General features: G+C 32.9%; 1 protein-coding gene across 8 annotated transcripts in view; it reads right to left on the minus strand.

Moving 5' to 3' along the window:
* Positions 1-22,729, minus strand: part of LOC123552330 (dorsal-ventral patterning tolloid-like protein 1) — a 296,660-nt gene that overhangs the window by 31,515 nt on the left and 242,416 nt on the right. For all 8 annotated transcript variants that reach the window (XM_045341905.2, XM_045341904.2, XM_045341903.2 and 5 more), the window contains 3 exons: positions 18,969-19,050; positions 1,393-1,564; positions 230-447 (listed from right to left, as the gene is read on the minus strand). In XM_045341905.2, the coding sequence (XP_045197840.2) occupies positions 230-447; positions 1,393-1,564; positions 18,969-19,047 (469 nt within the window). In that variant the 5' untranslated portion in view covers positions 19,048-19,050. The remainder of the gene's footprint in view (positions 1-229; positions 448-1,392; positions 1,565-18,968; positions 19,051-22,729) is intronic.

Below are 22,729 nucleotides of genomic sequence, written 5' to 3' on the forward strand. Positions count from 1 at the left end.
CGGTGTTGAAAAGATGCCCAGATGGGCACACTTGAATCTTCCTCTGCCATCAAGAGCTGGAAAGTCACCACATGACCCATTGTGTTAATCTCAACAAAATGATATGATCGTTTAAATTGTATCAGATATGAAAACAATGGTCTTTATGTCCTCTTTTATGTCTTCTGCTTGTTGTGCTCTATATTTGTGAATATTAAACAATTACTTAATTACTAATTTATGGACTTACAAGCATCAATGAATTCAAAATATCCCTGAAAGCCTTCGTCAGTTTTAGTGCCGTCAGAAAAGAAGATGATAACTATAACGTTATTTGTCGAAATAATCAGCTGTGGTAGATCCTCCTGCATGTCGTCACCGCAAAACCGGCCTAGCAGTTCGGCGTCAAGCAGTGCGTCGTTTGGGCTGGTTAATTGTATATACACGTCTATATAATCGTTCCGGCAACTGAAATATTAGATTGTTTTAAATGTAACCTAACTGAACATTGTTCTACGTAGATTGCGCATGCGCGAAATTTTACTTCCGTTACTAGGGAAAAGCTCGAGTGTAAATTCATCTATAAAGTAAACGTTTTCTAGTCAGCTGCCTTTATCTTTGATGTACTTTAAAAGAATTAACATAAAGAAGAGTGTGCTTTCTTTGAAAAGTGATCTCGCAAAAAACTCTACACTTTAATGACAATAATTACATGTTTTGCATTCTGATTTAGTTATAGATATTTACCATTCTTACATTCTGAGTTATAAATACTAACTTTGTTGACATTCTGATTTACTGAATTATAATTGCTTACTGTACTAACATTCTGATCTACTGAGTTACAAACACTTACTGTACTGACAGTCTGATCTACTGAGTTACAAACACTTACTGTACTGACATTCTGATCTACTGAGTTACAAACTCTTACTGTGCTGACATTCTAATTTAGTAAGTTATAAATATTGTATTCTCTGACTTTCAATACTATTCATAATACTTACTATGTTGACATCTCATTTAATTACTCTTGAGAAATTCTGATTCCTTGACTAACAATACGTCCTACAATCATGACTATGATGACAATATCATTTGACTGAATATTTGATCATATATAATTAGTTTATTCTGCCGGTATACTGATTTTCTACGGGTACTCTTGTTAATGTATTCTACAGAACAAAATTAGTATAAATACTTACTCTGGTGACATTGGTGAGATTCAGATTTTCTTATTACTGACCTTTGCTCTGTTCACGTTCTGAGTCACGTCTTTAACGAAATTTGGAATCTCTGATTACTGATTCTTACTCTGTTAACGCTATAACTTAAATATGATGAGATTCTAACTCTCTGATTACTGTAAATTACTCTGCTGACTTCTAATTTACTAACTCTGATACATACTCTGGTGACATTCCTTGCAGGTTGAACTTGTTAAATCTGATTTTGACTCTTTCACTGGAAAGCCCAACGAATTTGTAAACACAGCGTTTGTTATTTGGGTAAGCCTGTGGCCAATTTGGGGAGGCAAATTTTGCTCCTTTAGTTGTTCGGCTGCTGTATGTGACGTCACAGTCTGTAAAACAATAAAATAAATTGATCAAATTAACTACAATTATCAATGTGCCTTTTACTAAGTCGTAGAAATGTATAAAAATAATTATCCTATTTCAGTTTGATATCCTTTTTGTTGAAGTATACGACACCAGATTTACCTACCTGGTTATATCAGATTGATCTTTGTCCATTAGCTAGATAGTAAATACCATGTAGGCACACAATAACCTGCACAAAGTGTCTTTGCCATTTATGAACTTTTTTGACAGCCTAATCCATCTAAGGGAAATGCGATATACAGTACATAGTTTATCAAGTATACTAAGGAATCATATGCGTCTGATTAAAAAAAAATGTCGAAAGATTTATGTTGAAGCATTCCGTATCCAATGGTCAAAATCATCGATAGAACAAAACTGTTTCATCAAATTTTTGCATAGGTCTCCATATTTTTGTACCTCACTTGTGATGGCTTATTTCTGCCAGTCTCGTCCTGTAGTTCAATCGCACACTTCCTTCCCGTTTTTACAAAAGAATGATATTCCCCTGCTTTGTAGTTTTGTTGTTCTCTCGTCAGTAAGACAGTGCGAGATTGGCAGAAATCCGCCAGCATACTCACTCGATTTGCCTCAAGAGTTAAGGTGTTATTTTTTGCTATATATTATTCATCTGGGCATTTTCATTTTCAGCCCCAGCAAACTTATTACTTTATTTCGTCTGAAATGATATGATATTACCAAATCATGTCTGCGACATAACATAACAATGCATTATAAAACTTATAGTATTGGCGTGTCAATAATTGGCTTCAAAATTTTTCTAGAAACTGATAAAGTTATTATGTTAAAAATTGAATACAAAGGCAAAAATAACTTGCAACAGTTTCAGTCATGAACGATGCAGTTAAACATTCTCAGACAGGAATGGTTATGAATAAAAAATGAACAAATTACTTAAACTTTGTCAACAAGTTACGGAATTTTGTCTCACACGAAACCAACCAGATAAGATTTTCATGTTCTTTTTACGCTTATTTTTTCTTTTGGGCATTGCTAAAAGTATACTGGAACAAAGTTCCGGAATTGGGTGTTTTGTGGTTTTATAAATACTATTATTGTTTACTCGTAACATTCGGTGTTGTTTTAGTGTCGGTAATATTCGCGAAATTTGAGATGAAAGTGGAGATAAAAAAAAACAATCAGTATGTATTCAAACACAATCCTCTAAAAGAACTAACTTTAAAAAAGCTAAAAAAGAAAACTAAAAATCGCGAAAAAAGAGCGTAAAATATCCAGTTCTACAGTATTTAATGGTATGATCATAGACCTAGAATATATGTACAACCATTAATTTTGTTAATGCTCATTCCACAAAGTTTCTGATCATGGTCTGCACTGTTCGCTATTCAGTCAGTAAATTTTCAGTGAACACCCCTTCGAATAATAAATAGTACTGCCCGATCTGAATGGTGGACCTGTCCATTTTAGAAATTTAGCAAGCTAGAGGTTAAAATGTACAGTAACAGTAGGAAAAGTTGTAAAAAATAGTAAACGCTGTCATTCTGTGGTATATCTGTATCATAAATGTATTATCAGAATGATCTTCATCTTCGTAAGTTCATGTAGAGGAAAAAAATGTATGTCGCTAGGTTGTAGCGGGCCTTTAAAGGTTAAATAAAGTATTTATTTCATAACGCAAAATCGACCATTTTAATAAAGATGATGTTTTTAGATTAAAGACAGACATAAACAACTAACAATCAGACAGAAATAGGTTTCATTAGTGAGCTTCCCATTTCTCGATAAAAGAAGAAAACCTAAATCAGTCACGAAGTTTATTAATCTGAAATGGTGCTACTTTCTAGAAATTAGAAAATATGTCACTCCTCTTACATGCATAAATCTGTCATAAGCTAAATGTTTCCATTTTGTAATATAGTGATACTTTTTTAATTGAGGAAAAATGCTTTACACTCTGTGAGTAGGCGTTTCCGTAATCAAATTCAAAATGAAATGCCTCTGTATTATTTAACAAGAAAAAGTGTTGTTTTAAGGATATATTTCCATTTCGGACAACTGCTTAAAGTGGCATTAGCGAACTAATTATAAACTCTGTGCGCGGCACTGTAACAAGCTACTATATAGATAATAATATGTTAGTGTCGTAGATGAGAAAGTTTATCTGGCGAGGTGGAGGAGGTTATCGGGTGAGCCGAAGGCGAACCTGATAACGTCCGGAGCCGAGCCAGATAAACTTTCTCCATCTTAGGCACTAACCTATTATTCTATTTATCTAGTCATTACTTCATTTTCCGATATTTGGCAATTTATTTTACAAAAATAAGTGTGCGACAACCGTTTTAATGACGTCATATTCGTAATGACGTCACTTATATAATGACGTAATCACCGACAAAATCGCAATAACTTCTTCGTTTTTGAATAAAAACTCATTATTTGACCACTCATTTTCTTAGTTCGGAAATTTCCAACACAATGGTGATGGTTTCAACGCAAAATTTCTTATGACAACAATATCGATCATAAGGTCACATGACCAACTGACCGTATCACTGGTCACGTGTCAACTGACGGTATATCAAGAAAGATATACGGCAGCCTGATAGATCTATCGGGTCGAAAATACTGCAAGTGACAGGATAAAATGCAATGTAACTACTTCATTGGCGTTCCTATTTCAGAAAATTGTGATGGTTTTACAAGTCTAAAGATTATGCAATATTTTTATTAGTAAGATTGTAACTGATGTTTATATTTTGCAAAAGCTTGAAAGTTTAACATTATCTCTATGCACATACGTAAATATGTTATTACTAAATCAAACTACCTCCGTCTATTGTTTAAAAGATTATTACATTGTTTTCTTTATGTTGAGATGTTGCTGATATTTTATTTATTTCGAAAATGACTCGTTTTAGAGCAATTTAACAATTTACTTTTTTTCAACAAAGTTTTCCTTTTTATGAAAACAATAAGCAATCAGAAATTCAGTGTCGCCCGCCCTCTTAGCTCAGTAGGTAAAAGCGTTGGTCTACGGTTCGCGGGGTCGCGAGTTCGATCCTCGGGCGGGGCGTTTGTTCTCCGTGACTATTTGATAAACGTCATTGTGTCTGAAATCATTAGTCCTCCACCTCTGATTCATGTGGGGAAGTTGACAGTTACTTGCGGAGAACAGGTTTGTACTGGTACAGAATCCAGGAACACTGGTTAGGCTAACTGCCCTCCGTTACATGACTGAAATACTGTTGAAAAACGGCGTTAAACCCAAAACAAACAAACAAATCAGTGTCGCCCATTTAATATTTTAAATGTGAGAATCCCTTAAAAATATATTTTGTCTGGATATACCTGAATATCAACAACCTTTGTCTCAAAAGAAACACTAAACAAATATGTTATATTCAGCCTAGGAACTGAATACTAACTAGTTTTGGAAGGCTTAAAATCATTATGTTGTATCTTAGTGGTAAAATCATCAAGCTGCCAAAGTTGTAGACATTTAAAATCGCAGGCGACGTGTTTCTAGCCAACCATTTTTCGACAAGTGTAATCCGGAATATAAATGTATTCATAAGAACAGACGTTTTACATATTATAACACGTTACTGATTTGTAATATGTCGTCGTGCCTCTGGGGAATATGGGAAAAAAAGCTTATGTTCTTATTTCTGCTAAAGATTAAGGTTCCTAAGAAAGATGTATATGACCCGTGCCATGAGGAAACCAACATAGTGGTTTTGCGACCAGCATGTATCCAGACCAGCCTGCGCATCCGTGCAGTCTGGTCAGGATCCATGCAGTTCGCTAACGTATTCTCTTATTGCAATAGGCTTTGAAAGCGAACAGCATGGATCCTGACCAGACTGCACGGATGCGCACGCTGGTCTGGATCCATGCTGGTCGCAAAAGCACTATGTTGGTTTTTTCATGGCACGGCTCGTATGCATATGAGGTTTATAATTATAGTCTCGTCACCGAGACAGGAGAGGGGAAACGGAGACAAGAACACTTTCACAAATGAGAGAGTTTATATCATGTGCAACGGTACGAATACAGGTTTTAGCATATTTTCTGACTTTGAATTTAGGAATCAATGACAGAATATCGAGAAAGTGATGTTGTCGTACATCAGATATGAACATTAAATAACTGACTGCTAGATATTTTACCAAGTAATAGTAACATACGTCACTACAGTCCTGTATGTTAAGAGATCTTCATTATTTAAAAATGTACTATAGGTGATACAATGTAGTAGACCGAAAGAAGAACAAATCTTAGTTATTTTATGTTATATGATTGTACAGCTGTTAATTTCCGTTTCAAGATTAATTTTGCAAATGATAGTGTCGCAAGTGGTTCTGGGACAACTTCTATATGAATAAAACCACTGTCGTACACTTGCATAATCGTAAGTGGCAACTATAAGGGTCTGAACTCGTAGTTAAGCTGTGTCACCATGATCACAGGAGATATTAAGGATTTGATTCCATACCTGATATTTTCATTTCGACGTAAATGAGATGTAAAACAAACATTTTAGTCTTGTTTGGTGCCATATTACCTTTACTCTGAAAAACCTAAATCCACAAATTACTACTGATGATATAGCAAGTCAAATTGCTTTTGAGGACAGGTCTTGGAATAAATGATTAGTTTTAGGAGCCAAGTTAATTAATTACATTTACAGACAATTTAAATCTAATTAAGTGCAATGTTTTTCTTCATTACGCGAAATTAGATTTTAATCCGATGAAATATAAAGATGCCATTATTATCATCTGGTAGATCTAAATTTAAAAGAATTACATCCAAAATTGAATTTTAATATATAACATGTTATGAATAATGTCAGAACGAAATGCAAGTAAAAGCACTGAAATTTGAATGAGATATGTTGCAGGCTGTAAATAGTGTTTAATGCAAATGCATTCATGATTATTCATTTGCATTAATTATCGAAACAGAATACATGTATTTCAATTGAATGTTTCAGTTCATTTAAAAGTTCCAAAGAGTTAGTTAAAGGATATGGCTTTATTCCACTGGCTAAATGGTCCGATTCGTCAATAATGTATGCCCATGATTGAATAATGATCAATTGTATTTCTTAAATCAGGTATTTCAAACTACAATAAAGATACTATAAAGATTTATTTGTATGTTATAAGGCTGTATCAAAATCTTTTTTCTTTCCTTATTTCAATAGCTAAGGCCTGTGGCAAAAAGAAGAAAAAATAAATATGCTGGCCTGTCACCTTAATAGGATCGTCTATTTAGCTATTTCGTAGTTAAGAATATTCTAGAACATTCTTCTATAGTTCGTTCTTGAAACAAATATTCTTCTGGTGAGCATTCAGTTTGGATGTCGTGGTCAACGTAGTATATTAAGTTTGTAATATTACATATACCACAGCATGTACACATTGATATTATTCCAAAGAGCCGTAATCATAAACTTCTCAAATCTCTAGTTACCATGACGATTGCGACGTTTGTCTACTTTTAACGTAGCTTCTCGCCATAAGACATAAATTTATAGAATTTCTATCTCATGTTTAGTACATGTATCATCTCTCAACTCATTCTTCGGGAATTTGATGGAAAGAAACAGATCCATCCATCAATCACAGAAATATTCCGCCTGTACCACCTGTGTGCAATGACACGTAACACATGTCTGTAATGCCGGTAGAATTTGAGATTATGATTCCATGATTACAATGACTTTTTCGATTCTAAGACTAAAAATGTTTTAAATAATATTTAAAATATTCATTCGTGCTTATTCGGAGAGAAGTTAGGAAGCATACAACTGCTTTATGTTGGTGTTACATGCTAGGATGATACGATGCGTAATTTCCTTTGGGTTGTAATTCGCAGAAACTTAAAACGTATATTCTCGGAATCAGAGAAAAAAGTTATTCGTGATAGCTAACGGAAAGAACACTTTTGATTTATAGCAATTGTAGGGAAATAAATTGGAGGCTTAAATAACGGAGCTATATTACACTTTAATTAATCAAGATATATTAGATTTAAAACAGAAGAAATGCACATTTAGACATTATTAATGATTGCTAGAAAGAAAAGATAGTGTCTTGTTACTTTTAGCTTCAACATTTACTTCTGACACAGACTACATATGCATCAAGAAGCAACATTATTATGTAATAAATTGGTTTATTTCTCTAGCAGCGTAGATGATTTTTTTCGAATGACAATTGCAAACACGAAAGCAAACTGGTAATGTCTGGTTTACGAAGAATGGTTAGCTGTAAGCACGAGTATGTTCGTAAATCATTACTATTTTTCGTGTTTATATTAATTGTTTTTTCTGCTCATCTTATTCAGTCAAGTACATTGCGTTAATGTCGTCCTGCTTCTGTAAGTCAGATATGTAAATTGTGCTTATGCTGTCCTGCTTTTGTAAGTCAGTCATGTAAATTGTGCTTGTTGTCCTGCTTTTGTTAGTCAATCATGTAAATTGTTCTTATGTTGTCCTGCTTGTCTAGCTTCGTCATGATTATTGTGATAATGATGTGCTGCTTTTCTAATTCAGTCATGTTCAATGTGTTAATCGTACTCGGCTTATCTAATTCAGTCAAGTACATTGTGTTTATGTTGTCCTGCTTATAAAAGTTAGACATGTACATTGTGTCTATTTTGGCCTAACTATCAAAGACATTCATGTACACCGTGGTCGTAATTTTATTGTTCTTTGCTTTCAAAGTAATCATATTTTCTTTTTAAACTTTGTACTATGTTGCTAAGATTTTCTGTCATTCTTGCTCATTGTAATTCCTGCAATTTTGTAAGTCACCAATTCACACCGTAGCAATTTAAATGTCCTCAACATTTCTGCCGCTCGTGATCACTTTGCCATAGTGACAGTGTTTCCATGATTGCCATCGTTTGCAGGCCTTTGTCAATGTGCATTACAGTCATATAATAGAAGAACTCTTTTTTCATCTGATCATTTTATACCATTATCTCTGACCTATATTTTTTCTAAGACACATACTTAATGACAATCATTTACACGTCAAAAGACATGTCATTAAGCACTCTAATACCGTGAGGAATATCAGCTTAATTTCCAATTTGAATGCATAACGTGACATTACTTCGAGTTCGCCACTATAAAAAGTTTAAAACTTAATACATTTCCTTTTTAGAATTTCAATTTATTGAGGTAATGTTTAATAATACAACTTCAGGAATTGACATGTCAGTGTTTTTCATGACATCTACCTCTTGTGACAAACAATTAAGCAGTCCAAAATGCGATTGCCGAAAAGCATACCCGGTTGCCAGCATTCGAGTACTGTAATATATGGACGTTCAATAAATACGTGAACAAATTAATTGGATTTCAAAAGGTTTATAATACAGGCTGTAATGATAATCTGGCTGCCACACATCTTGTTATGAATATATAATACCTGTATTTCTTGTTAAATCATGCTTTCGTGTTTTCTCATATTTCCAAAAGGTTTGAATACTGATTATTAATGTAAATACTACTGAATCCATTATTTAGATTTATCTTCCTTCATGGTTCTAACTGTGTACGATCAAGTGTAATATTTAAAGGAAGTGCCTTCTAGCTATGTATTCATGCATAACATCTATTTGGATAGCTGCTTCATTTGTTTCTTACATAAAAGTTAAAGCCTTGTGGAACTTTAAAGTTTAGTCAATATATTTAAATCTGATATATCGCGATGCATGGTATCTATATTCCATGGGTAAGTACTTGAAAGTACCTTTTAGCGCATGACTTGCACTAGGCCAGCGCCACATCTTTCACACATCTTGGTCAAAAACTGGAAGTTTTCAAACTTTTGATAACATAAGTTGCAGCTGAAAGGCTAATTTCCATATTTTCTGTTTGATGACATTGCGAAAATCAAAAATAAAAATACAAAAATAGGCAGAATAGTGTCAAAAATGAACATATTTCCTTTCAAATTGCTTAGCAAAACTGTCATGTTAAAACATCAATTTCTTTTAATCAAAATATTTCAGTTACTACAGGTCATTTATTTCAGAGGTTATACAACGAAAAAGCAAACATTCATGATTAAAAATAGCGTTACCACAGCAATATAGCAATATATAATGTTATTCCCGTTTTCTTCTCGTTTTCGGCAAGATGCAACAGCATGCGTTATCTGAGACCAGAAATGAGGATATTTTTTCAAAGATGATTTGATATAACAGTCCGTTTCCTACAAAATTGATAAAACAGGACGCCAAGAAGATATGTGAAAATAGTTTTCACTTTTGACCAGCAATAAAAGTGTATATTATTTATGTTATATATGTCACGAACACCATTTTGGAAATCAAACAGTTAGGTGGCAATGGTTTTAACTTATGAATCCCAAAATTCTCTTTACATTTACGATTTAAGTCACCAGTTATCATTATCTAAACGCATAAATGAAATGTTTTTATTTATATTATGATATTATAATGCGATGCAACATCTAAAGAATAGGATGGATCCATACATTTCTAATATCACATTTATGACTTGTCATCCGTTTACAGACGTTTTGATTAGTTTGGTCGACGTACTGGTACTGAATATTATATTTTTTGCTAGAAAGACATTTTATTTATTTATCTCGAAAAAGATATGGCGCCGAAACGACGAAAAAAATTGGTAATACCATGTTGATGTTGATCTTTCTAGTTTCACGAAAAATCATAGCAATATGTAAATGGTGCAATCCATAACAACGTTTTTTTTCGAATCTGTATACAAGTTTCCTATTTGCAAATTCTGACTTGTAATAATTTTTTAGGTACATATTGTAATTGCAGCACTTGCATATTTATCTTGTGCAAATTATGCTAGATCAGGTAAGAATAATACAAATGTTCACAATAATACGAGCTGTTTTCATCCCAATCATTACGTGTTTCAAATCAATTCAATATTTCTTTCCTACAGGTTTTATAGCATTTACAATCTGATGTAGTTCGTTGCCTCAGACCAGGGTGTAGTATAAGATATAAGAGAAGTTTATAAAAGTGTTAAGTGCACATAAGTATGCTGTTCTAGAAATACAAGTAGAAGTTTTGAAAGTATCTGACTCTTTATTTTATTACCTTTAAAATATTTTATCTATAGATTGTTCTTCCAGGCTGGAATATAAATACAACATCCCTCATATATACCATCCAAACATTAAAAATAGCTGTTTAGTTTAAACGGTTGATCAAATGCTTTGCGTTGAGTACATATACACAGACTGACATGTGAAAGCCCTTAAAGATTACGCATGATTTTCGAAATGTTTGACATATACCATTAGCAGTTGGTCTCTTCTTATGATACCTTTATTGAACCCTACAAAACTTTAAAAACAATAAAAACCATACCAGAATGTTTTTATATAAGACTTTGCCTTTCATGAAAAGAATACGAAATTATCAACCTCTTTGAATACGATCCAGTCTGTGAAAAATATAGCTTATGTTTTCAAAAAGATTTTAGAATCATTTGCAATTATCATACTTTTGTATAAAGACAACTTACAAACATCGTCAATTTGTAAACTTGCTATTACGATTAATCAAAGGCCTGAATGGCCTGAGTCGGCTAATGATTGATGTACTGACAGTATAGTCTACCAGTTTCAGTTTGTTTTCAGTTTTTTTCTTAAAATTTCATAACACAGCTCGATATCTACCCAAAATATTATATCCGAATACGATTACACTTTTCTCCAGTTTGAACAATATATTTTACAAATTGTGATGATACGAAGACATTTAGCAGCAATTGGCAGTATCTGACATTGAAGTTTATGGTTAAATTACCTCTTATTTAAATCTTTTCATAAAAAAGTTGTTTCGTTTCGCCAAACATAGACGATCTACTTTCGATTTCAAAAACTACAAGAAAATACAATTTAATGTTTCGCCGATTTGTTTATTTCTCGAAAAATAAGAATTAAAATCATTTTTAATATCAGTAGTAACTAAACAAACCAGTAAGAGCTTCTTCTTCCGATAATTTATCCGTTTACTGACTGCAAAATTCAACCCACGCAAAGTTTATAGAAATCATACGAAGTGTGTTTACGTTCAATGTGGGAGAATTAAGGCTGATCGGCTATGTTACCTAACGCATCCAGACGATTCAGATTTTGTTTTTAAAAAATCATTGTGTGCGTTTCTGTAATTTTATATACGTTTTTATACGCTTAGAAATTATTAGACATGCGTATTTGCATTATTTCTATACGTAATTTACGCTAATACGCATCTTATCTGGAGCCCTGCTGGAACTATTTTTTGTCTTTCGCTGGATGTTACCCAAGCTTTGTAAGCCTGCGCAATTCTTCAAATGCACATTTATGCTTAATGAGTTACATTCGAGAATTGCACAATTACAAGTCATAAATATGACAGATTACATCGTATATTGGTCATAGCAAAGGGAATTGACACAATGTAACTTCATTCATGCAGTGAACTGTTTGAAGTTTGAGAAATCTAATGAAACTACATCCCTTCACTGTGTTATTTGGTCCATTTAGAGAATCGTTGGATAGCAAGGACTCGTCAAAAGGCTTTCAGCCTTTAGCCGACTCAATAATGGGAGCTGAAAAGGAAATAAAACGAAGTTCTTAGTTGGTGTACCAATCAGTCAATGACAACCTATATGTGTATAGTTGTTGCTATGTTCATTCTCTATAACGTCGCATTTTAGATGCTACTGGAGCTACGGCTAAAACCTGCTTACTTTGCATCCCCGAATGTAGCTAAGTGTAATAGGAGAAGCCAGGAAACAAAATGCAAACAAGGCGGAAAATAATAAGACTCCATCGACTGGTCAACACTACCTGATTCAGTCCGAAGGATTGTTCTCTTTCAACCGGGCATTATGTATATTTTGGTTTTCCTACTAAAAATAACACAGTGTGTTTCCAAAATATAGATCACTGTTTGGTTCCATGTAAAACAATGCGTCATATTTATCAAATGAAAAACAACAACTTCCTGTTTATCATCCATTACTACAGTTCGCCAGCTTATTTCAGTTGACGGCCAATGTTCGTTGTAATAAAGTTTAGTGCTTTCTGATATGTCTTATATAAATAAATTTCAAAACAGACGACAGTAACAAAAAGTGAGATTTGCCTCTTTATCAAAAGAAGAGAATAGTAAAATTATAAATGAAAGGGACGCTATGCAGATACGAACAAAGCAACTGAACATGTTGGAAGATCACAATCTGCAAAAAGGGTATCTGAAGAGACTTTGCTGCAAATGTGTGCTTATGTTGCGGCATTAGAGTGTAAAGGGATAGTCTTAGTTAACAAACACAACTCTTTATGCAGCTTGAGCAAATACGTTATAAAAATGTACCTTCAGGATGTCATGTACATACTACATTTTCAAGCACCGGACACTAACTAGCCCGAAACAATATTGCCTTTTCTGAACTCTACTAGCCCATTCATTCCTTTTTAGAAGGAAATTTTATCTATTAATTTATTTACAAAAGAAAATCAAAATGAATTTAACTAAATCCTTAGTTCGCTGCAAACCATGCATCTAATTCGGCAAAAGTCTAATCTTTAAGACTTTCGGAAGCCTGAAGCGACCAATTAAAACAATAGTAGGCCCGGTTTTATAGATACTGTTTAACATGTGAGGTACTTAAACGTACAACCCCGCCCCCTCCAGCATCAGTTACTCTTTTATCTCCATGTTCCTAAAAGATCAGAAAAATCTCGAGTTCTAAATAATATGATCAGTGTGAAATCTCAGGTATTGGCGGATTAAAACAGTGTATCAACTGATTGTAACCAAGATTTATATACAAATGTAATTATGACTGTAATGATAATGTGGTGTTAAAACTGCCACTTAAATGAAGTATGTTAAATTCACAGTCAGGCGTAAAATAACTTAAATGGCTAATAGGTCATATACACACTCAGTATCCCACTTAAATGATGTATGTTAAATTCACAGCCGGACGTAAAATAATTGGCTAATAAAAACTCACTCAGTATCTGTGTTTGTGATATCTATTTCGCAGCGCTTAATATCAAAAATAAGGAAGTACGATCAAGGCATAAATGATTTAATCAGTATAAATAAAGTATTTTTGACGGCTAGATTGGAGTTTACACCAGTGACATTAAATTAAATGCGGTTGATACACATCAACAGTTGCATAAAATTATAGAATTATGCAAATCATATGGTATAATAAATATATTTCGGTCTCTTCTGTTGGGCAGCTCCACGTTGTAACATGTTTGTCTCTAGTCTAGCTACCGACTAGACATTTTCTCTTTGATATTCTGACTTAATCTTTCTTGCTTTTGATTTTCTTTTTAAGAAGAAAAGCGACATAATTACATAAAATTTAAATAGCTTCAGGAGTTCTATCGTGTGAACAAAACAAAGGACCAAAACACAGATTAGTTTGCCTATAACAAACATTAATGCCTAGCTCCACAGTGCCGATCTATGTACATTATCTCTCTGAGGAGGACACCACTGAGAAATCGTGTAAACGTGCTAACGACACCTTTTATATTATTTTGCGCAAGAACATTAATGTAAATGTCATCAATTCTAAGACAGAATTATTTAGAATATACCAAATTGAAAATGTATACCAGTCAGAATTTGTAACATTAGTTTTTGTCAAATTTATAGGTTCAACAAACCAATATAATTTCTGTTGTTAAACTGTCAATTATCGTCAAAACTGTACGTCTTTAAACGTTAAATGAAACCTAGATCTAGAGAATTATTGTTTTTATTTTAAAAAAGGTTTTCTTTAATAATAATTTAAATACATTGAAATAGGCAATTTGCTAGCTTTTAATAGAACAAAACAAATTTCAAAGAAATACTCTAAGACCATTTTTGCACATTTCAGCAGTTTTGAGGAATAATTGCTAGAATTGAGACAATCTCTTGTTTTAGTACACTGTCCCACAACATTTATAATGTTAAACAGGTGTTCTTCACTAAGATTTATATCGCTGTTTTCAGCATTTTATAGGAAGGCAATATTAAAATGATTGTCTTAAAATTGATGTATGGTTAACTACTGGACGTAGAATTAATATATATAAATGTTGCGTTTGAGACAAAGGATATTTTTTATTCACACTAGTAAATATAAAATGTTGCAGTCAGCCAAAACTGATGTTTTGGGTATGCTTTAACTACTGGACGTAGAATTAATATATATAAATGTTGCGTTTGAGACACAGGATATTTTTTATTCATACTAGTAAATATAAAATGCTGCAGTCAGCCAAAACTGATGTTTTGGGTATCCTTTAACTACTGGACGTAGAATTAATATATATAAATGTTGCGTTTGAGACACAGGATAATTTTTATTCACACTAGTAAATATAAAATGCTGCAGTCAGCCAAAACTGATGTTTTGGGTATGCTTTAACTACTGGACGTAGAATTAATATATATAAATGTTGCGTTTGAGACACAGGATATTTTTTATTCATACTAGTAAATATAAAATGCTGCAGTCAGCCAAAACTGATGTTTTGGGTATGCTTTAACTACTGGACGTAGAATTAATATATATAAATGTTGCGTTTGAGACACAGGATAATTTTTATTCACACTAGTAAATATAAAATGCTGCAGTCAGCCAAAACTAATGTTTTGGGTATACTTTGAGATGGCTCAATCCATTTACTGCTCGATAAAACCGTTCTGGCATATACATTACCGCTAGATGGCGTGTTTGAGCAATACACAGCTAGAAGTGTTCTTGTTTTTTTTTTTTTTACATACTTCGGTCTGCCCTTAAGAACAGTGTTACAACTTTTTTTTGTACAAATACATTCAATTGTATGAGCGTTTCTTTGTTTTGTAATGTGAATAAAACCTTAATCGCTGCAAATATAAGGACATGAAATTAATTTGAATAAAAAGACATTTACAATCTCTGACACCGTTCTCTCAATCAATAAAACGCATCTAAAATGCAGTAATGGTTTTAAGTATAGGCTGTTACACGTTGCTCTAATCCATGCTAAAAGATAATACATCAAAACATATCTTCTGTTTTTACTTTATCAGAAAATAGTCTGTACTTTCCTTCAAAACCTTAAGCTGAAATGTTCCAGTAAAATCCACTGCAATCAAATTTTATCTCTTTTTAAGCTCGTACAGGTACTCCTGACATATTTTGCATGTATTTACAAGTAATAATTCAGCATTAAACATAATTCTGGAATCTTAATGTTTTAGGCGTAGTAGATGATGCTTCTACCGTCTTTGAACAATGCCGAAATCACAGCAGCGCTTCGAGCAATATATCAACTGCGCAGTTAAAACATTTGCTGAATATTCAAAAACGACCTCCATAGGTAACCAAACAATATGGTTTCCATTGCAATCCGTAAACACTTAAATATTTTCTTTATCCTGCCACTTTTTCACTTGAGTTTATACGCTAACTAATAAAAGGACCGCTCCAGACTTCAACATGCTTCTCATTAACGACGTTGTTTTTGACTTTTGTTGATTAATGTGGTTTTCCAGTGTTCAAAAGTGTTGTGCTATTTAATAAAATGCTCAGTTACCAGTTTATTTTGTATAACAAGTGCAAAAAACCAACTTCAAGCGGCGTCAAGTATTTCGTTATTGCGGTGTTTGCATGTTCTAATTGCCTCTATACAACAAATGGCAGTTCATATATCATTGTTAAATCTGATGCACACTATCCCACATCAGTGTTTTTTACACCAGTCTTGCAATTCGTACACTTAATCTAGAATTATCTGGGAGTAAGTAAGTATTTTAGATTTGTATAAAGGTCTACGTGCACCTACGAAAGCTACGTAGACTTTTCAGTCACTATTAGATACAAAGCATCTAGTATCTATACATATTTCAAAGTATACTAAGCAGTAAACGATCATTCACTTTGAACTTCAACAATTAACAAAGGAAAGATCACTCTACTTTGTTGTCTATATACAATATGTTTATATACTCAGAAATACTATCCAGACACGATCAAAGGAACAGTTTGTAATATTCATAAGTTCGGATCCTAAAATAATTATATTGGATGTTTGAGTTTCCTTATTACAATTTACACCAGAACCGTATAACTCCGAGTTCGTTTTATTCTAAAATGAAATCGAACCCATAACCATGTTCGTAAGGCTCACAGATACATGTGAGAAATGGATGCGATGTGGATTTCACTATAAGCTTTCAAGTTGCTATATGATCATTAAAAATTTAAAGCTAACCGAGTTAGCCACTAATAGAGGTATGGTTCTTGTAGAGTGCACTTTCCCGCAATGTCCTCCATCTACTGCCGTATACAGTTTTGACAAAGCCCCTTCAGCACTTATGGAGCTATAACTCGGACGTGTAAAATTAATAAAAGGAAAATTTTAAAAATAAAAGTGAGCAAAGTAAACGTATTGTTCTTATACACTGCACTTTATCTTAACACCCTGTCATTGCTTGAAGTTATAACAAAATCCCCTTCATACATCAACAGTTCTGCTGCCAGCGAGACTGTAATGTGTAAATTAAATAAAGGAATGCTATTCAAAAAGAGTTATGGCTCTTGTAAATTCAACTTCTCTAAATGGCATCTGTTATCCTTTATAGTTTTGACAAAATCCCTTCAACTGTTTTAGTCTAGAACAAAAGTGTCCTTACCAAATCAAAAGGCAGATAATTAAGAAAGTAAACAATGTGAGTTACGGGTCGCGTACACTGTCCTTTCCCTTAATGGTCATAAGATAAGATAACAACTTTATTTTCTGAAGGTTACATACTAAGTGTACAAATACAAATATGAAGTTTTAACAATACCCCTTTAATAGATTTGGAGTTATGCTCTGTACAAAATCCTATGAGTAAATCAGAAAAAGAGAGATCAGTCGAAAAGTAAGAATCAGAAAGTTATTGCTCTGGCACACTGCACTTACTCTCAATATGTAAAGTGTTTATAAAATGCTTGGAGTTCAGTTGGGTGGGAGGCGGTAATAAAGCCGGTGCTCAAATGGAAATGGATCGTTTCCTAGCATACCACAAAATATTAGGCCTAAACAAGATTTGACAGTGATTATTATGAAATGACATAATGGGAAGACACAAACTAGGGAATCAATAAAACAAATACAGAAATACACAGTGTGTCCTCGCGGAACAAGGAAAATATGGGACATGTAAATGGAAAACAGTATTTAAACTCCTAAAACATAACACTATGACTGACTATCAGGACTGATATTATGTCAATAAAGGCATAGGCATGCACTTTCGCCAGTTTAGCAAACTGAAAAAAAAATCTAAATAAACAACGAAATACAGCAATAAAATGTTCCAACGATATTTCATGTCCAACACATTATACTCTTTAAGTCAAACAAGAATTGTGACCAAATTTCTTTACAGACCGGACAGGAACAAGAACATAAACAGACTGGAAATGAACCCGATATATACCGTTGGCTGTATTTGATGTGCTCTATGCTTTCGGGAATTCTACTCTTGCCGAGTGAAATATGGCTCATAATTGAGGACTGGTACTGGTTAAACGTTTAGCAATATAACTCTGTCATGCCCAATCACAAAGGCAGTTTGTTTTTACTATTTACTTCCTGCTGGATACCTAATGTTATGATACTATTATATCATATGGTCATAATCATGGAATGATATACAGACTCGTAATATTCCTCGGATTGTACCGTTTTGCAAAAGCAAATCATGCAATGTGTAATCACAAAACGTTCATCAATTCATATATAAACCCGAAATTGTTATCTAATACTTTATATTATTCTTTATTTTAATGGCATTCTTCCATGAACACATCGTAAATTTATTTACTATCATCGGTGAAATATGTATTGAAAACATTCTGTGTTTTACAGGTAAAGAGAATCGTGGGAATTTCGTGTATATTTATACTATTTGAGAAGATGCTTTGAATGAAAAATTGATTCATTCTGATAGGTACATTTACTGTCACAGCTGTCCTGCTTCAAGCTGAATATATTACGGTCAGATGACATCCTTGAAATGTTGTAATAGATTCCATTAATTTTGTATTACTGACGCAGATAATGTCCGTTCATTAATCGCCTGCTGTTCTTGCATGAACAAATGCCAGAAATGGGCGTTTCATTCCTGTGTTTGCACTTCCGTGTTCCATGTTCAGTATTTCGGTTGTAAAGATGACTATATTTTAAACTCTTTGTAATTCTAAAATGTTTACAAATGATGTTAGTACGGCAATTGTATAACTGCTACGACCTAACGCACAATTTCTAAAGTTTGTGACCTGTTAACAAAAACTACTGTACTACAAACGAGTTATTTAGTAAACATTTATAAACTTACCTCGGTCTGCCGTGCCGACGACGACGAATGAACAAAACGTCGTTATCCATATCAGCAGCCGACAAGCACGCGGGGGCATTTTCTGAAAACAAAGACAAACGTAAATTGAATAAAGGTATAATTTTTGAAACATACGTTATTTTAGACACTCTGTTAGCCGAAGGCTTGCCAGATCAATATATATTTTCATTCTGGTTATACACTTCCTGAGGCAAAGATAGTTCGTATACAGATGGATTTACAGTTTCCTCATGTTTTCATGTAAGGAAACCTTTTGAATGTATACTTTTTGATAATAATTTAATAGTGTGACTCAGTCATCGTCTTAGAATGTGTAGATGTGTAAAACTAATGTATACATCAAATTGTCTCTTATCTTTCTGTATAGAAAGGTATACGTGTTTGATAATATCTAAATAATATACTGTTTTATCATGTACGTATGAAAAGACATAAATACATTTTTAGAATTGACTTGACTTGTATAGCTGAACACATTATAAATATGTACTACCGCAAAAAGCTGTTTAAAAAAAAAAAAAAAAAAAAAAAAAAAAAAACAATTGACTGTTACTGTATGAGATTTAATTATGAATGTAACTTTACATACACAATTAATTTATACGTTCTGTTAAGTATCAGTTGAAGTAAATAATCTAAAAGTAAATTATTTTATCAGTAGGACATGAATATAAGAAGCGACAGACCCGCCCGCACTCTGAGAGACATGTTGTTTTAACCATGACGAGAACTGACCTGGATTTTAACCATATATCAGTAAGAGCAGCCTGTCGCTTCTGACTATTGATGCTGATTGAATGGGATTAGGCCGTGACTTTTATTATTATAATATCATTAGAGAAAATTAATGAAATATCATGGCATATTGTATGAGATGGAAGTATCATGAAATGAAGCATGAAATGATAGATTTCTAGCCAAATTGCATAGAAACAAAATAGGCAACGCTATGATGCTGAAATAAGCACACATGTACTAGACAATGGAAGGAGAATGCAAAATTGCAAATTGTGTTAGCAAATCCAGCTGCCGAAAATCCGAGGCCAAGATGCTCAACGAATTCTCAACATCATGATAATGGATTTAAAGGAAACAAAAATATGAATCCGGTACAAGTGCAAGAGAATATATAATTAGAATAAAACTGCCAAATAGACACCATATTTTGCCATGTTTATGCAGCAATATATCAGCCACGATGCGAACAAAAGTCACGATTAACAATTAAAACTGAAGTTTTTAAAATGATATTTTTAGCTCTTAAGAAGATGATATTTTGCAGCAAAATAAACAAGTCCGCTGCTGCCCGCGTGTTAACTTGTTACAACATAATTATCATATTCTACAAAATAAAATATTTTCTTTACTGAATAAAACAAACAGTTTCTTTTGTTACACAACCTTAAAATTTTCGCTGAATCTATTTCATTTTGTTAACAGGATTATTTCAAAGGGAAGTCGGGAAACTGCGAGCCGGCTGCCTAACCCCTAACTCCTATTTATATATCTTTTTTACCCTCATCTTTTAGTTATCTATTTTAACTGGAGGGGGAGGTAGTGATATCCAAATGTTGCAAACAGAAAGATGTCTCCACCCACCGGCTTCCTTGATCTATAATATTCGTTTTTCTGGTATTAAATGAAAATTGGACATGATACAGGTCGTTACATTTAGACAAATTAAATATTCAGATAAATACTTAAACTGAAAAACCGCTGAATTTCGTAGATGAAACACTTTCATATGCATGAGCAATATCTAAAACAATCCATAAACAGAAGCAGAAATTATAGCTCTTTCATACCTACTGAAAAATAACATACGTTTATTTCTCAAGTGTGTGTGAGCCGTCAATTTTGGGATGTCGGGTATATGTAGAACGAACATTTCTGTGCATTTTTACTATTTTAATTTTATCCGCAATAGTTCAAATTAACAAAAAGGTATACATTTATAACAAAATAAGTAGTCAGCTTTTGAACACTGGTTATCCAGTTAATATAATTAAATAAGAAATTTAGTGTCACTTTTAACGTCGGTTAACCGAATTAACAAGAAATTAAACATTAAAGTATAACACGTTTGTTCTGTGGCTGTCCACTAACTAACTGTCTTTTTACCTGGATGCTGCATTATTTCTTATCTTTTCAATTTAATATCTCCAACCAATGAAATCTTGACAACCAGTATATTCGAATTATGCAAATTATTCTTATACAGTCTTCTTAAGATCCTATCACATTTATGATAGTGATCGAAGGAAGTGGTAAACAATGGAACAAAGACCTTGTTAGAAATTATCTACACTTCGCACTCTTGCATTGCATAACAAATAATCAGCTTAAATGTCTACAAATATTACAGAACCTAGCAACTTCAAAGTTTACAGCAGGACAAGAACATAAATTCCTATATTTCAGTGATAGATCTTTAAACAATATTGTTGTTTTCAATATAATACTAGGAAATCACATACTTAATATCTGCCTTACTTTCAGTCTGAAAACAAGGTTACTAGTAATATAGAAAACCTCAGCCATTAATTATGAAAAAATTTAGATTTTAATGCCTAGTTCATTTTAGTCAAAAATAGTGTAGAAACCGACACAGTAACAAAAAAATCAGAAGAAAAAATAAAACTTATTGCTCGGATTTCATAAATCAATGTTTATTAAGCGTCTTTTTTACAATTTATGATGCTCCAGAGAAAATCTTAAGAACCAGAACACCATTTAGACAGTAATTAACAATATCAAATTAGTTTAAATTATAGTCATAAATCAAGAAACTCCTAGATGAGGGCAAAATTGGCAAAGGCCTCTATTATTAATTTCGTGTTAAAGGGTATACGTGGAAAAATGCGCGAAAAAATGTAAGACTTAGCCTATAAAATGTTATCGACGAGAGTTAGTTTCTTGAACTGGTCACTGTTTTTCTTTAAATATCAATGACGTCAGAGTGAGGTCAGAGATTGACCACTTTTTTTTCGACCCGAGTATAAAACATACAGAAACTTTACCTAAATTTAAGTGTCGCAAAAACATTCCATTTTTGAAACAAACAAACGTTACTTACTGGGAGATATAATACACGTATTTTACAGAAGGAATATATCTTAAACAAACAGCTAACGTTTTTCTAATCAGACATGTTCAGTAATGTACGTAATAAAACCAAAATAAATCCTCTGGCTTTAGATAATATGTTTCCGACAAAGATGTCTACAGACAGATCTACAGGATCTAATGAAAGAGTCTAACTTTATATCTTAGATGAAAGTAAAAAGTCCCTGTATAATCAGGACCAACCGTAATGACGCCAATTCCGTGTTTTAACATTTCTTGATGCAATAAAATACTGAAATTTATTGTAAACATTGCACTTAAACGCCGCAATATTCAATGAATTCGCAATGTTTTCAAAGAAATATTACCACACTGTGAAAACCGAATAACCGTTAAGTACAGGTTTTCAGTGTTATGAGGATAAAGTGACAAATCTGTGGATAAACAAATTAACTTTACTAAATAAGCTACTGACAGCAGTCCTTAAGTAACCATACCTTACTAAGATCCTAAGTCCAACTATAAAAGTATGCATTCTTTTGAGTTGTAATATAACAGTGCGTACATCGTGTGTAGGATATATATTGTACTATAATACATAAATATCAATAAGACTGTTCTATTTGTAAGATGAAGGTAAAAAGTTCTGTAAAAGACTATTATAGTTGTAAATT

Source organism: Mercenaria mercenaria, chromosome 4 (genome assembly GCF_021730395.1).
Source record: "Mercenaria mercenaria strain notata chromosome 4, MADL_Memer_1, whole genome shotgun sequence".
NCBI lineage: Eukaryota > Metazoa > Mollusca > Bivalvia > Venerida > Veneridae > Mercenaria > Mercenaria mercenaria.